Source organism: Hyla sarda, chromosome 8, assembly GCF_029499605.1.
Source record: "Hyla sarda isolate aHylSar1 chromosome 8, aHylSar1.hap1, whole genome shotgun sequence".
Taxonomy (NCBI): Eukaryota; Metazoa; Chordata; class Amphibia; order Anura; family Hylidae; genus Hyla; species Hyla sarda.
The window spans coordinates 171,873,769-171,888,506 of NC_079196.1; the positions used below are offsets into that span (position 1 = coordinate 171,873,769).

General features: G+C 42.9%; 1 protein-coding gene across 2 annotated transcripts in view; it reads left to right on the top strand.

Annotated features, from left to right (window-relative positions):
• FOXK1 (forkhead box K1) overlaps positions 1 to 14,738 on the top strand; it is an 82,021-nt gene that overhangs the window by 45,509 nt on the left and 21,774 nt on the right. For both annotated transcript variants that reach the window (XM_056537046.1, XM_056537044.1), the window contains exon 4: positions 10,116 to 10,262. In XM_056537046.1, the coding sequence (XP_056393021.1) occupies positions 10,116 to 10,262 (147 nt within the window). The remainder of the gene's footprint in view (positions 1 to 10,115; positions 10,263 to 14,738) is intronic.

Genomic DNA, 14,738 nt, shown 5'->3' on the forward strand with positions numbered 1-14,738 from the left:
AGAGCCGTCAGCCTATCACCGGCCGCAGCGATGTCCTGCCCCGGCCAGTGATAGGCTGAGCCCACTGTCATGTAAGAAGCCGGCTTCATACATGACAGTGGGCTCAGCCTATCACCGGCCGAGGCGGAACATCGCTGCAGCCGGTGATAGGCTGATGGCTGTCCGATGTTCCCGTCCCCAGGAAACAAGTGAGGCCGGTACCGGACCAACGGGAGGTGAGTTAAAGTTTATTTTGTTTGTTTGCAGCCCGGGCATAGGGATACCGCACAGTATAGAGCAGTGGTCTCCAACCTGTGGACCTCCAGATGTTGCAAAACTACAACTCCCAGCATGTCTGGGCATGCTGGGAGTTGTAGCTTTGCAACATTTGGAGACCACTGGTATAGTGTCAGCGCTGGCGGCTGCAACAAACAGGACGAGGAGGGCAGCACATGCGGGTGACCTGTGAGTAATACCCTGATGGGGACAGCGCTGGGCTAATAATTAATTGGCGGGGGGGGGGGCAGAACAGCGCTCACAGGTCACATATGATCAGTTCCCCGATGTGGGGACAGCGCAGCGCTGAGCTGATTCATTCATTCCCGAGGGGGAGGGGCCCAACCGGTATTGCGGTATGGGTTAAAATTCAGATCGTGCAGCACAAAAATTTCGGTATTTGGTATGAACCGGTAAACCGCCCAGCCCTAAGTGGTTGTGTAGCTGGAGCTGCCCTATGGGCTGTTTTTAGGTCAGGTATAGCTGGCAAGCAAAAAAATGCATACTATTTCATGTCAATGTAGGCATGCAACACAATGACTAAAGCGGCTTGCCAGAACTTAGGGAGACCAGACTGAATGTGCTGAAAATCATTTGTTGCGCAGCCTCCTGAAAACAGGAAGACGCCTCTGCTCTCCATTTGGAACGCTGTTCTCTGTCCAGGCAGTAATAGCATCTCTGGTCCTGCATAGGCATCGACATGGAATCCCCCTCCACCCCACATACTGATCCTTCAGAGCAAACTAAATCAGCATGTTCTCTAAGCAGAATGGATGCCCAACATGACTCCTACCTACATTAGTCTAGATTTTCATGGGGTCTATCTTTCTCTGCCCTATTGTAGGGGAGAAAAAAAGACTGCCCAAATTGTCCATTAGAGAAAAGGCCAGAAAATTAGTGTTGTGTTAATCCCCTTTTATAAACAGCACCTCTGTCAGAAATGTTTTGGTATATTTCTGAAAAACGATTATCTCTAATGTCGGTGTTCGAGCTATTGCCAAAGATAAGATTGGGTGTTTTGTCAGCAAATCAGGGATTTGTAGAACCAAGGCTTAGCACAACCCCATGTAAACTCCCTGAAATTGGTATGTTATCATCATCTGTAGGTGAAAGGGTCTGACTTTGAAGACCCTGAAATATACTATTCAAGGACATACCGACTCTTTGTTAACTGTTGTTTGTAACACAATGAATACTGAAGAGAGAGTCCAAACCCAGTCCATTCAGGATGAAATGTTTGGAGGACTTAGAACCAAAGAGAATCGTGTGTTTCCAGGGAATTCTAACCTTAAAGAACTTATTCTTGATGAATAGGTGGAAAGAGAGAAGATTCTGTACTGAGAGAGTATTTAACTCTGGGAAATAATGTCATAAAAATGAACATTGCAATAACTTATGTCTCCAGATACTTGTTTATATAGTTAAATCAAATAGAATCTCAGCTATTACGGGGGCACCCCTAGAGAGAAAATTTTGGAATCCATGCCTTTACATAAAGGTTACATTTAGGGCTAAATCAACCTGCTTATCTAACTCAGTTCCTTGTGCTCTTTGGTTATAGACGGGGTGTCTTGTTTAAAAAACAGCTTTGTTCCATCCTTTTAACCCCTTAAGGACCAGGCCAATTTTCACTGTAGGACCAGGGCATTTTTTGCACATCTGACCACTTTCACTTTAAGCATTAATAACTCTGGGATGCTTTTACCTATCATTCTGATTCCGAGATTGTTTTTTCGTGACATATTCTACTTTATGTTATTGGTAAAATTTTGGCGATACTTGCATCATTTCTTGGTGGAAAATTCCAAAATTTGATGAAAAAATTAAAAATTGTGCATTTTTCTAAATTTGAAGCTCTCTGCTTGTAAGGAAAATAGACATTCCAAATAAATTATATTTTGATTCACACATACAATATGTCTACTTTATGTTTGCATCATAAAGTTGACATGTTTTTACTTTTGGAAGACATCAGAGGGCTTCAAAGTTAAGCAGCAAATTTCAAATTTATGAAGCCCCTATGGTGCCAGAACAGCAGAAAACCCCACAGCAGGGCATACCATTTTGGAAACTACACCCCTCAAGGCATGTAACAAGGGGTCCGGTGAGCCTTAACACCCCACAGGTGTTTGATGACTTTTCGTTAAAGGGGTACTCCGGTGCTTACACATCTTATCCCCTATCCAAAGGATAGGGGATAAGATGCCTGATCGCGGGAGTCCCGCAGCTGGGGACGCCCAGGATCATGCACGCAGCACCCAGTTTGTAATCAGTCCCTGGAGCGCGTTTGCTCCGGGTCTGATTGCGGTCGACCGCAGGGCCGACGGCGTGTGAGGTCACGCCTCCGCCCCCGTGTGACGTCACGCTCCGCCCCTCAATGCAAGCCTACGGGAGGGCATGGTTCTCCTGCCTCAAGACCATGTCAGTTTTAGATCCTTGGGTCCTTCCAGAAATACCGGATCTTCTGATGCAGGGTCCGCTACTACATCCAGAGGTGCGAAACCTACACCTGATGGCCTGGTTTTTGAGAGGCTAGTTCTAAGATCTAAGGGCCTTTCAGATGCTGCAATTGACACTCTCCAGGCTAGCAGGAAGCTGGTGACGAATAAGATCTACCTTAGGATCTGGAGAAAAATTTCAGAGGTAGTGGGCCTTGCTAATATAGACTTTGACAAACCTAACATTGCAGTCATCTTGGACTTTCTTCAGAAGGGCCTTGAGAAAGGTTTGAGAGCAGCCACTCTTAAAGTTCAGGTGTCCGCCTTAGGAGCCCTCTTCAGCCAGAAGATTGCTGATCATCTGTGGATTAGGAGGTTTTTTAGATCAGTTAACAGGTTGCAGTTATCAACAAGTGTTAAAACTCCTGCTTGGGATCTTTCAGTAGTGCTAAATGCTTTAAGTAGGCAGCCGTTTGAGTCCTTGTCAGAAATTCCTCTCTCGGTCCTGACTCAGAAGACAGTCTTCTTAGTGGCTATTACAACAGCCAGGCGGGTAGGAGAGCTTGCAGCTTTATCCTTTAAAGAACCATATACAAAGATCCTGGATGACAGAATTGTAATTAGCCCAGATCCTGCCTTTCTACCAAAGGTGGTATCGGCCTTCCATATGTCTCAGGAGATTATTCTCCCCTCCTTTTGTGCCAACCCATCTAATGATACAGAAATGTTAGATGTCAGGAGGCGTGTGTTAGAGTAAATCGATAGAACAAGGGACTTTAGGAAGTCAGCCTTTTTGTTCAGTTTGCAGGGCCTAGTAAGGGGAACAAAGCTGCAAAAGATTCCCTTTCTAGATGGATCTGTCAGGCTATATCCTCTACATATTTATCGGTAGGGCTTTCTCCTCCAGATATTTTAAGAGCTCACTCCACTAGGGCTATAGCTTCTTCTTGGGCTGAAAGGAGAGGGGCTTCTATTGAGCAAATCTGTAAAGCGGCCACCTGGTCGTCGCCACACACTTTTTTTCGGCACTACAGGCTAAACTTGGCTGATTTTTCTTCTCTCTCTTTTGGACGGAAAGTCCTCCAGGCGGTGGTCCCACCCAAATTCTGGTACTCTGGTGGTGCTGTTGTGATGGGGTGGAAAGCCGGTAATTACTCACCGGTAATTCTGTTTCCTTGTAGTCACAACAGAACCACAGCTTTCCCACCTCTTTATTTCTGTGCACTGGGTTTCTTCCTACATGATTGAGAGAAATAATCTAAAAGTGATTGATAATACTTTGTAATGTTTTAGATAGGAGAAAAGTTATTTTCTTCTACTATTATTGTATAGTATGTTGTTAGCCTGACGTGATAGTGTCAGTTATTTAGAATTTCTATGTTTAATAGGAAGCAATTTCAAATGTAATTTTAATATGAAGGCTCTAAATGGGTCTCGGTAATTCACTGAGGCTAGGTAGGGCTGTGCTTCCTTTTATGGTCTAGGTTTCCTGTCCCTGGGGAAGGAGTCCATCTCTCTGGTGGTGCTGTCGTGACTACGAGGAAACAGAATTACCGGTGAGTTGGGTTGGGTTCTGTTGGTCCTTGCTAGGTCCGTACCCTGGCTTCTCCAGGCTCTCGCGCTGCCCTCTCTCCCTGTCTGGGTGTCGTTTGCGCCGAAGCCATCCTGATGGTCCTGGTTCTCCCCTCTAGATGTGAGGGCTCTGTTGTTTTCTGTGATCTGTCTGCTTAGTGTCTCTAGGTCTTCCTCTTGTGGCCTTTCTGTTCAGGTTGCCTCTGGCTCTGGGACTCCTCGACAGTCTCGACTGTGGCTAGTCCCTTCTCCTTTTTGGAGTGTGTCGATTGCACAGTGCTAGCCCGCCAGTCTGGGTGAGCACCCTTCCACGCCCTGGTCATTTCTTCTTTACCTTGTTGCTTTGGTTAGGTTGACATCTCTCTGGGTCCCCTCTGTCTTCCTTTTGGCGGAGTGGCCTTAGGATTGAGGATTTAGGTGTGGACCTCTTGGTTCAGGTGGTCGGGGGTGCAGCTTGCCCTGGCATTCTCCCTGGCCGGTTTCTCCATGCGCTCGGGACTGTAGATGTGTTTTGCCTTATTTCTCTCTTCGTCCCAATCTAGCAGCTCTGGTATCCGTCTTCTGAGTCTTGCCTTCTCGCTGAGCGTTCTCAGCTGCCTTTCTATTGTTGTTCTCTCTCCTTAGCCTCTGTCCTATGGTTGCGGTTGTCCTTCTGTCAGCACTCTCCCTTCATGCCTCCCCGGCATGTTTCTCTTCCTCGCAATGTTTGCCTTGCTTAGACGAATCTCTGCATTAGGGGTTCTCTTATCTCGCGTTTGTGCCAGGCCTCAGTGGGCCTGCGTCTTGTCTTTTCATCAGAGGTGTTTCTGCTCTCCTGCCAGGACGGGTTTGGTCCAGCAGGCCTCCAGGGCGACAATTTGTTGTCTTATTTGGTCGGCTGTCGAACCCCAGTCTCTGCACAGTTCCTTCCTTTTGAGTCCTGCCTTTCCCCCCATGTTTTGCAAGGGCTTCCGGGTGGTTGATTGCAGAGTTCCGGTTTCCTCAGGGCCTCGTCCACTGGACGACCGGTTATGGCTCAGTCTCTGGCCTCACCTTCCCCTCTCTGGCGGTTGTTTTTCCCACCCCAGGGACTGCTTTGGGGTGTCCCCCAATAAGGCCACTGAGAAAAGGTACTCGCTGTAAAATCTCTTTCTCGTAGCCTTCATTGGGGACACAGCACCCACCCATTTACGGTTACCTGGTCAGGTTGTTTGCCTGTTATTACTTTTGATGTTTTCTTCTTTTGTGGTTTGGCTTCTCCTACTGTTTGTGACAGAACTGATTGGCTCAGTGCCTGTGGTATATCCTGCTGGGAGGAGCAGACTTTTTTTTTTTTGCCTAGAGTCAGCCTCCTAGTGGACAGCAGCATATACCCCATGTTCTCTGTGTCCCCCAATGAAGGCTACAAGAGAGATTTTACGGAGAGTACAAAATATCTCCTTATATTGCAATTTTTATTGATAAATATGTAAAATAAAAATAAAATCTGCATGAATTTATTATTTGTTTGTGCTGTATGTAAATACAGGGACTGTTATAGAGTCAGTGCTTTTTACATTCCTTACGTTATTGTTAGGCGGCCATAATATCCACTTTCTTGTTTCTAAGTTTAAGGTCAATGAAGGGTTAATCCTTCCGTGCAGCACTCCTCCCAGAGATCACCAGCTGGGAGAAGCTGATCGTGGTTGTCAGTCAGCTGACACGGAGTCCCGGACGTGACATCACGCGACGGCTCCTTCAAGTCTCGGAGCGTGCGCTCTGAGAATCACCACTCTGCCCGCAACCATTGTGTGAGGTCAGTGTGGCCTCCCCTGGACCACGGCACCATTGTCCCATGGCCGATACCCGTCAGCAGCCAGATATGCCACTGCTGGACCGTGAGTAGGCTATGGATTTGTAGGTAACTCCTTCACTAATGGCCGTCTCTGTCATTATCCTTTTTAGGTCTGGCTGCACTAGAGCTTTCCCTGCCCCGTACTGGGTACCGTGAGTAGTGACCCGGGGACTACTAAGCGCAATATGACGTTTTTTTGTTTATGTATTTGCACCTCTGGAGACTTATATTGAGTCCAAAAGTCGAAACTGACGTTCTGGCTCTTCCATAGATGCTCAATCCTATTACTGTTTTGTGTTTGGGGAGACACTAATGCTAGTATCCAACTGACATCTGTTTTGGGGTACATTAGAGTAATCTGTCGGACGTTTGTGGACATTTTAGTCCGGTGATCAGTGACCCAGGAACGTTTTGTTTCTTCATATTTTCTTTTTATTCACATCACTGTATATACCTCTGTTGAATGTATTGTCCTTTATCTTTGCTCTACTGTACAAATTTTTCCCTCTTATAATCCCCTGATGATTCCACTTCTACCTGTGGAAGAAACGCATAGAGTTGAGGGCAATAATAGGACTTTTCTAGGAATAGGTTCCTGTGTGGGGCTGCCTTTTTCAAGGCGATTCAACACTAGCCAAGAAGGGTGGACTAGGGGTCAGATTAGGGCCAGATCATTAGAGCCCCAACCCCCCACCTATACCTTTGGCCCTACACATGACTTCCCTGCATGCCAATTTGGCATTTGGTGTCTATTCTAAAATTATTTGCCACATTATCTGTGTTTTTCACTCACTTTGTGTATTATTATTCACTTAGTGTTCATAGGGTCCACTTTGTATCTTTACCTTTATTTATTATTAAAAGTAAAGTTTTATATGCTCTATCCTCAAATATTGCTATTTGGATTTGAGCTGAGGGAAACCCTACAGATCAGAGCATGTGTAAAAAAATAAAAAATGTAAGGAAAAGTGCAAAATTTAGGGAAACCGTAGTAAATACTGTGGAAAAAAATGGTAGGGAATTTAAACCCACAAGGAAAACTACACAGGACCATTGTGTTTCACATATAAAAATTGCATGGCCAAAAATCACACCAAAAAATTGTTGAAATTTGTTGAAAAAAAGCATGCAGTTAATAACATGAAATTGCCAAGCGGAACCTGTAGAACCCTAGAAACAGACAAATCCAGCCCCATCAAGAAGAAAAACCTGAATAAAGTTTTTTGAAAGTGAAAAGCATATCTTGAAAATATTTACTTGTGAGTTATCAATGGCAGGTGCAAATGTTTGTTAAAATGTGCAAAGGGCGCTCTGCTGCGGGGATCAGATTAGCTAAGATGGCGGACGGAGGTTCCCTCACCTGCCTCTGCCGCCTTCCTCGGGTCTTCTGCATTGAACTGCCTTCCAGCAGACCAGAGCAGAAGATCGCCGATAATACTGATCAGTGCTATGCATATGCATTGAACAGTATTGGCAATCTAAAAAATATGAAAAATCCTCTCCAATATAAATTTTAATCACCTCTTTTCCCCATTTACCCTTAAAAAACGTAAAAATTATTATTAAACCTATTTGGTATCACCGCTTGCGTAAATGTCCAATCTATCAAAATTTAATGTTAATGATCCCGTACGGTAAACATAAAGTGCAAAATTGATGCTTTTTTAGTCACATCACATTTAGAGATGAGCGAACTTACAGTAAATTCGATTCGTCACGAACTTCTCGGCCCGGCAGTTGATGACTTTTCCTGCATAAATTAGTTCAGCTTTCAGGTGCTCCGGTGGGCTGGAAAAGGTGGATACATTCCTAGGAAAGAGTCTCCTAGGACTGTATCCACCTTTTCCAGCCCACAGGAGCACCGGAAAGCTGAACTAATTTATGCAGGAAAAGTCATCAACTGTCGAGCCGAAAAGTTCGTGACGAATCAAATTTACTGTAAGTTCGCTCATCTTTAATCACATTCACAAAAAAAAATCGTATTGACCCACAGAATAAAGACTTAATTTTTAGCCTAAAGTGCACTGTGTGAAAACGAAACCCTCCAAAATTTGCAAAATTTTTGTTTTCATTTAAATTTCCTCACCATAAAAAATATTTTTTGGGTTCATCGTACATTTTATGGTAAAATGAGGTGTCAAAACAAGCCCCCACATGGGTATGTGGATGGAAATATGAGTTATGGATTTTAGAAGGCGAGGAGGTAAAAACGAAAAATGCAAAAGTAAAATTGGCCTGGTCCTTAAGGTCAAAATGGGCTTGGTCCTTAAAGGGGTACTCCTCTCCTAGACATCTTATCCCCTATCCAAAGGGGATAAGATGTCTCATCGCGGGGTCCCACCGCTGGGGACCCCTGCGATCTTTGCTGCGGCACCCCGCTGTCATCACTGCACAGAGCAGGGTGGAGCCATGACGTCACGAGGCTCCAGCCCCTTTATCGCCCGTCATTACCCACAGAGCGAGTTTACTCTGTGCAGTGATGACAGCGGGGTGCCGCAGCGGAGACCCCCGCGATCAGACATCTTATCCCCAATCCTTTACATAGGGGATAAGATGTCTAGGGGCGGAGTACCCCTTTAAGGGGTTAAATCCCCCCTCCAAACCTCACTGAACACACCATGCTACTGCCAGGTAGCACTGTGTGTATGCTCAATGGAGAATATGCAGGGTTTTGCACAACGTAAAATACACTGCGTAAGAGCTACGTGGGACCGTAGCCTAAAGTGGCAAATCCAGGTCCAGTCTGCAGTTATCAACTCCCTTCTGCCTCTGCCGTATTACTGTAGATTTTCCTAATGTTACGTAAGTGACAACATGTGCTGAAGGACAGTCCTGAAGTACACAGAAATCTGAGAAGAGTGCAACACAAGCTGAAGCGGTTGGAGTAATATTTAGAGCTGCAGAGTTGCATACAGCCAGCTGCGGAGATCGTGCCACTCTTCTGTACTGTTAGCTTCATTTTGTAAACTTTTGGAATAGTTTGTCATATGTTATTAAGGATCTGTCAGCGTGTTATTGTACTGTAAACCAAGGACATGTTTCAAAGAAGCTGCTCACCCAGAGTCTGTTGATACATTTCTTATGTAAAAAAAATATAGAACCTAAAAATATAGAATAGAATCTGTTCTGTTAGTAGGCAAAATAGTTCTATGTGCCTCATTATTTTTTGTCAGATGTTTTGATGGAATCTGTGTCGCACATTTTCATTAGAGCCTCCAATGCTGATGGGACTATAGCCATGTATAGTGGGTCTCTATCAAGGCGTGTGGAAAGTGGACCTGTCGGCAATCTCTTCAAAGCTTTGATTCTTAACTGAACCACAACAGCAATGAAGGATCCATTTTAAAGTGGATGTTCATAGCTTCTATTGCTTTACAATGTCGTCTTAATGTTGAAGAAGAGCAGGGACCCAACAGACCAGAGAATGGCTCTAGTATAAACAGGGCCCAATATTTTGATTTATTTGGGTACATTCACACATACATTCTACAGAGAACTGGACCCCTATAATGTCTGTATAACTTCATAATTTTGTATTTTTCTAAATCCCATTCACTACAACATAAAACACATGCAGCTACTGTAATATAAATTACTGCACAGCTACCATACCGCAAGCACTTCAGATTTTAATGGTAATATCACAAAATGTATTTTTTTTCTGCTTCTATTGTTAAACATGGGCATTGGCTCTGTAATTTCTTGTAAAATTGGATCGCTCTGGAAGCCTATGTTCACACTGTGGTGTTTGTCGGAGGAATATGTCAGGAGCGTTCTCCAGTGTATACTCTCATATAACTTTTATACCATAAGGGAAAAACTAAAAATATGAACATAAGACAAATCAAGTCCAATAAGAATGACCCCCTGGAGAAGATACAATAACCATACATGCCTGGGAAGGCTCTAGACCTGTCACAAAATACTTTTTTCCTAAAGTTTCACCCTCTATAGACAGTTATCTTTCTTTGGTTGATGTTATTTATAATATATCCAGAAGGCCTTAATAATGTTCTTTTGTAATTATTTTTTTGCAGGATGAATCCAAACCCCCATATTCATACGCACAGCTTATTGTTCAAGCAATCTCCTGTGCAAAGGATCGACAACTCACATTGAGTGGAATTTATGCTCATATTACGAAGCATTACCCTTACTACCGGTCTGCTGATAAAGGCTGGCAGGTACGTCTGGTTCTGTAAGAGCAAATGTAATGTAGTGGAATCCTGAAGAGTTACATTATATGTTGCACATTAGTGTGCAAAAATTGTCTGTGATATTGTAGGCTGAGATCTAATCATGTATAAGGTTCCTATCAGAACAACAAGAGCTTGAATTTCCTTGTTAACTGAAAGTCAGGTTGTAATTTATAGTGACCAAAGAATACTTACACTAATTTTTGAGCAATGAAATCATTGTGCAAAAATTTGTGACAAATTTTCCCAAAACACCATGCTTGCTTTTGGGTCTAAGCCTATACACCTGTACGCTCAAAAAATTACCTGACTATGTTCAGGCTATTAAAGTCAATAGAGCCCATGGCTGGATTCGCATGTTATGTGTAAGCATCCCATTTTGACTGGTATTGTGAACGCAGCCTTAAGCCAGGTTCACGCTACAGAATTTCCGACCGGAATTCCGCTTCTGAAAATTCCTCTGTCTGAGGGTAAAGTGTGGGTGAGTGGGTTTTCAATCAACCCATTAACACTGCCGAATTTTCTGGGCAGTATTTCTGTCAGATTGAGCCATAACATTGAACTTGCTTAATGTTCTAGCGGAATCCATGGAGCAGACATTGCAGTCTATCGGGATGGCAGTGTCCGCTCAGTCCTAGTGCCCACTGACTTCAGCGCTGGCCACACTCTGAATCTCCGGCCATAATTTTTCCGCCTGGAGATTCTCAGTGTAAACCCGGCCTTACTGAGAATGGACCACTTTTTCTTTAAGCTGATATCCAGGCCCCCCTCATTTTACTTTGTATGTGGTCAGTTATGTCATTGCTTGTAGTTTTATAATCCTTTAATCCTTACTGTAATATGGAATAATCTCTAATGCACTGGCTTCCCAAAATGTTTCTATTGGGTTTGTCTTTAAACATTGTAGCCAGTGTGAACAAGCAGAGCTGAAGGGTTAACCATTAGGAGTGTTAAATGCGGTACTGAGAAACCAGGAGACAGGAGCTGGATTTTCTTCATAACTTAAGTGGTTACCGACCAAAGACGTGTATACATGTCCTTGTGCCGTTAATGGGGTATGGCACGGGCTCCTGACTCGAGCCTGCGCCATATCGGCCGTCCCCCAGCTGATTCTTATAGCTGAGAGCCGGCGTTAATAGCCGCTATTAACCCTTCAGATCGCCGCTCTAAACACTCCCTGGTGGTCCAATGGGGTGGATCCACTGCTGAGGTAGCCGGAGGGCTCTCGTCCTGGTCCCGGCTCTCGCTGAACCAGACTTTATCAATCGAGTGCAGAGCACACAGGTCAATGTGGTTCTATGGAACCACATTGATCTGTATGAGGAATCGCATTCCTCCTAAATGTCCCCAAAGGTGACTAATAAAGTGTAAAAAAGTTTAATAAAAGTAAAAAAAAAACAAAAAACAATTAACCCCCTTCCTTCTAAAAAGTTTAAAACACCCCCCTTTTCCTAAATTCCATATTAAAAAATAAAACATGATAAAAATAAACCTATGTAGTATCGCTGCGTGCATAAATGTCCAAATTGTAAAAATATAATGTGAAAGTCCAAAATTAAGTTTTTTTGGTCACTTTGTATACTATAAAAATTATCAAAAGCAATCAAAAAGTCCCATCAAAAAGATGATGGTACCAATGAAAACTTCAGATAATGGCGTAAAAAATTAGTCCTCATACCGCCCGTATATGTGAAAATAAAAAACTAATAGGCGTCAGAAGATGACCTTTTTAATTTCCATGCATAAAGTTATAATTTTTTAACAGAAGTAAAATAAAATCAAACCTATATGTTGGGTCTTCTTTTAATCGTATGGACCTACAGAATAAAGATAAGATGTCATTTTTACCGAAAAGTGTGCTGCGTAGAAACGAAAGCCCCAAAAGTTACAAAATGCAGTGTTTTTTTTGTTTAGTTTTTTCAATTTAGCCCCACAAATATTATATATATTTTTTTGTTTCGCCATAGATTTGTGGTAAAATTATTGATGTCATTACAAAGTGAAATTTGTGACGCAAAAAACAAGCCCTCATATGAGTTTGTAGGTGGAAAATTGAAAGCGTTATGATTTCTAGAAGGTGAGGAGGAAAAAACGAAAGTGCAAAAATGAAAAAAGAAATTATAATTAAAAACTGTGGTTCTTATGGGGTTAAACATCTATACCACTAAGGCCCATTTCACACTATAAAAATACATCCGTTATGAACGCCAGTTATTAAAAGCCTTGAAATTGGCAGTTATACGGCCGGTACAAAATCACTAACGGCCGTTAGAAAATCCCATTATGGTCTATGGGATTTTTCTAATAGCCGTTTTAACCCTTTATCGCCTGTTATTAATAACGGCCGTTATTTTGTGACTGTCAAAAAAAAACGGAATAGAAACGGATATTATAAATTTAACATTGAAGTCTATGGCAGAATGAACCTTTAATATCATACGTTTGTCCCCGGTTTATAATATCAGTTTCTGAACTATTACTTCTGAGCATGCTCAGAAGAGGTGACATCAGCAGGCTCCTGCATTGCTGAGGGATTACTACTACTCCCATCATGGAACAGACTTGTTCCATGTTGGGGGTAGTAGTACAGGGCTGAGGGATTGGTCGCATATATATATATATATATATATATATATATATATATATACACATATATACACATATATACACATATATACACATATATACACATATATACACATATATATACACACACACTGTGTAAACTTTCATTTTGAAATCCCCTGCCGGGAGCCTTGAATGGCCGGCACAGAGGGAACCATTCAGGGCTCCCGGCGGGGTTTTTAAACTACTACTGTGACCCCCAAATTTATGCCTCTGTGCATATTTAAAGTAATAAATTACTGTGTATACCATTGTGTATATCCCTATTACCCCCAGTGTCCTTATTAAACTTAATGGCATCCCTTTGCATCAGTTTGCATCTGTTATTAGAATGGTCCATTTAGGAGGCAATAATGGAGAAAATACGGGGGACAACGGCCGTGTGAACCTAGCCTTACAGTAAATGAAAATGTAATGTTTGTGTTGAGTTTTTCCTGTAGAAAATATATTATTCTTAAATGGGTACTCCATGGAAGTTAAGAAAAATTAAAATGCCCCAAAGCCACCACAACACCTGTTCTGTGTCCCCTGTAGTTATTCATGTGGATTTGGCAGCTCATTTGGCCCCTGATGTCTCCTGAATACTTTTTCCTTTTTTGCAGCCCAGACTACAACTCCCAGAAGTCAGTGCAGCTGTGTCCAATGGCTGCCAGCCAACTGCTTTCACTATCTGTATGCATGCTTACACTGCAGCTCACACACACTGTACATGTCTTTTCTTTCAGACTATTCTTCCCCCAGCAATAAATCTTGCTGTGCTCTGAATGGCAGCATATTCAGAAGAAAAACAGCCACTATGTGCTCAGTTGTGACTAAGAATCTTCCCTGCTTTTCGCAGAGCTCACAAGCTCTCACACAGGGAGGGGAGGGGGAGGGGGTGTGTGGCTGTACAGCCAGAGCTCTAGACCAAACAGAAATTAGACCGAAATCAGGTGGTGTTGTCCTGAAGGGTGGGGGCTAGTCTTTGTGAGGGGTTTACACCAAGACAGGGTGGATTTGAGAATTACATTTTTCTCTCATTTCCTGCCTGTAAGTGACAGCGGAAAGAGGGAAACTGCTGTATATAGCTAATGAATGATATTTAGACAAATACATAGGTTGGTGAGAGGGAAAGATGGAATATAGGTTTAGTTCCCCGGAGTACCCCTTTAAGAGCCAAAATGGCTAATTATTTTGTTCACAAGAGGACTTACCTATTAGCCATTGTCAGCTGATCAGTGGGATTGTGCGGCCAAAAATTGTTAGGGCGATGTACAGTGTGTAAACTGGGGATGTGCTGTCAACAATGATGTTAGTGAAGGACATGACAAGCCAGAGATTGTTCATGCAGTCCTGCATTGACAATAATTCAGCCATTTAATTAACGCCAATATTATATCGGAGTATTGTTTGCCTTTCCAAAAGGAGCCCTATGATCTCTTATTGAAGGGGCTGTGGAAGTGGGGGTGAAAACACAAAGAAATAAAGTCAGTGTTAACCCTGCCTACATACAGTCATGGCCATAAATGTTGGAACCCCTGAAATATTTCTAGAAAATGAAGAATTTCTCACAGAAAAGGATTGCAGTAACACATGTTTTGCTATACACATGTTTATTCCCATTGTGTGTATTGGAACTAAACAAAAAAAGGGAGGAAAAAAGCTAATTGGGCATAATGTCACACCAAACTCCAAAAATGGGCTGGACAAAATTATTGGCACCCTTAACTTAATATTTGGTTGCACACCCTTTGGAAAAAATAACTGAAATCAGTCGCTTCCTATAACCATCAATAAGCTTCTTACACCTCTCAGCCGGAATGTTGGACCACTCTTCCTTTCCAGGTCTCTCTTATTGGA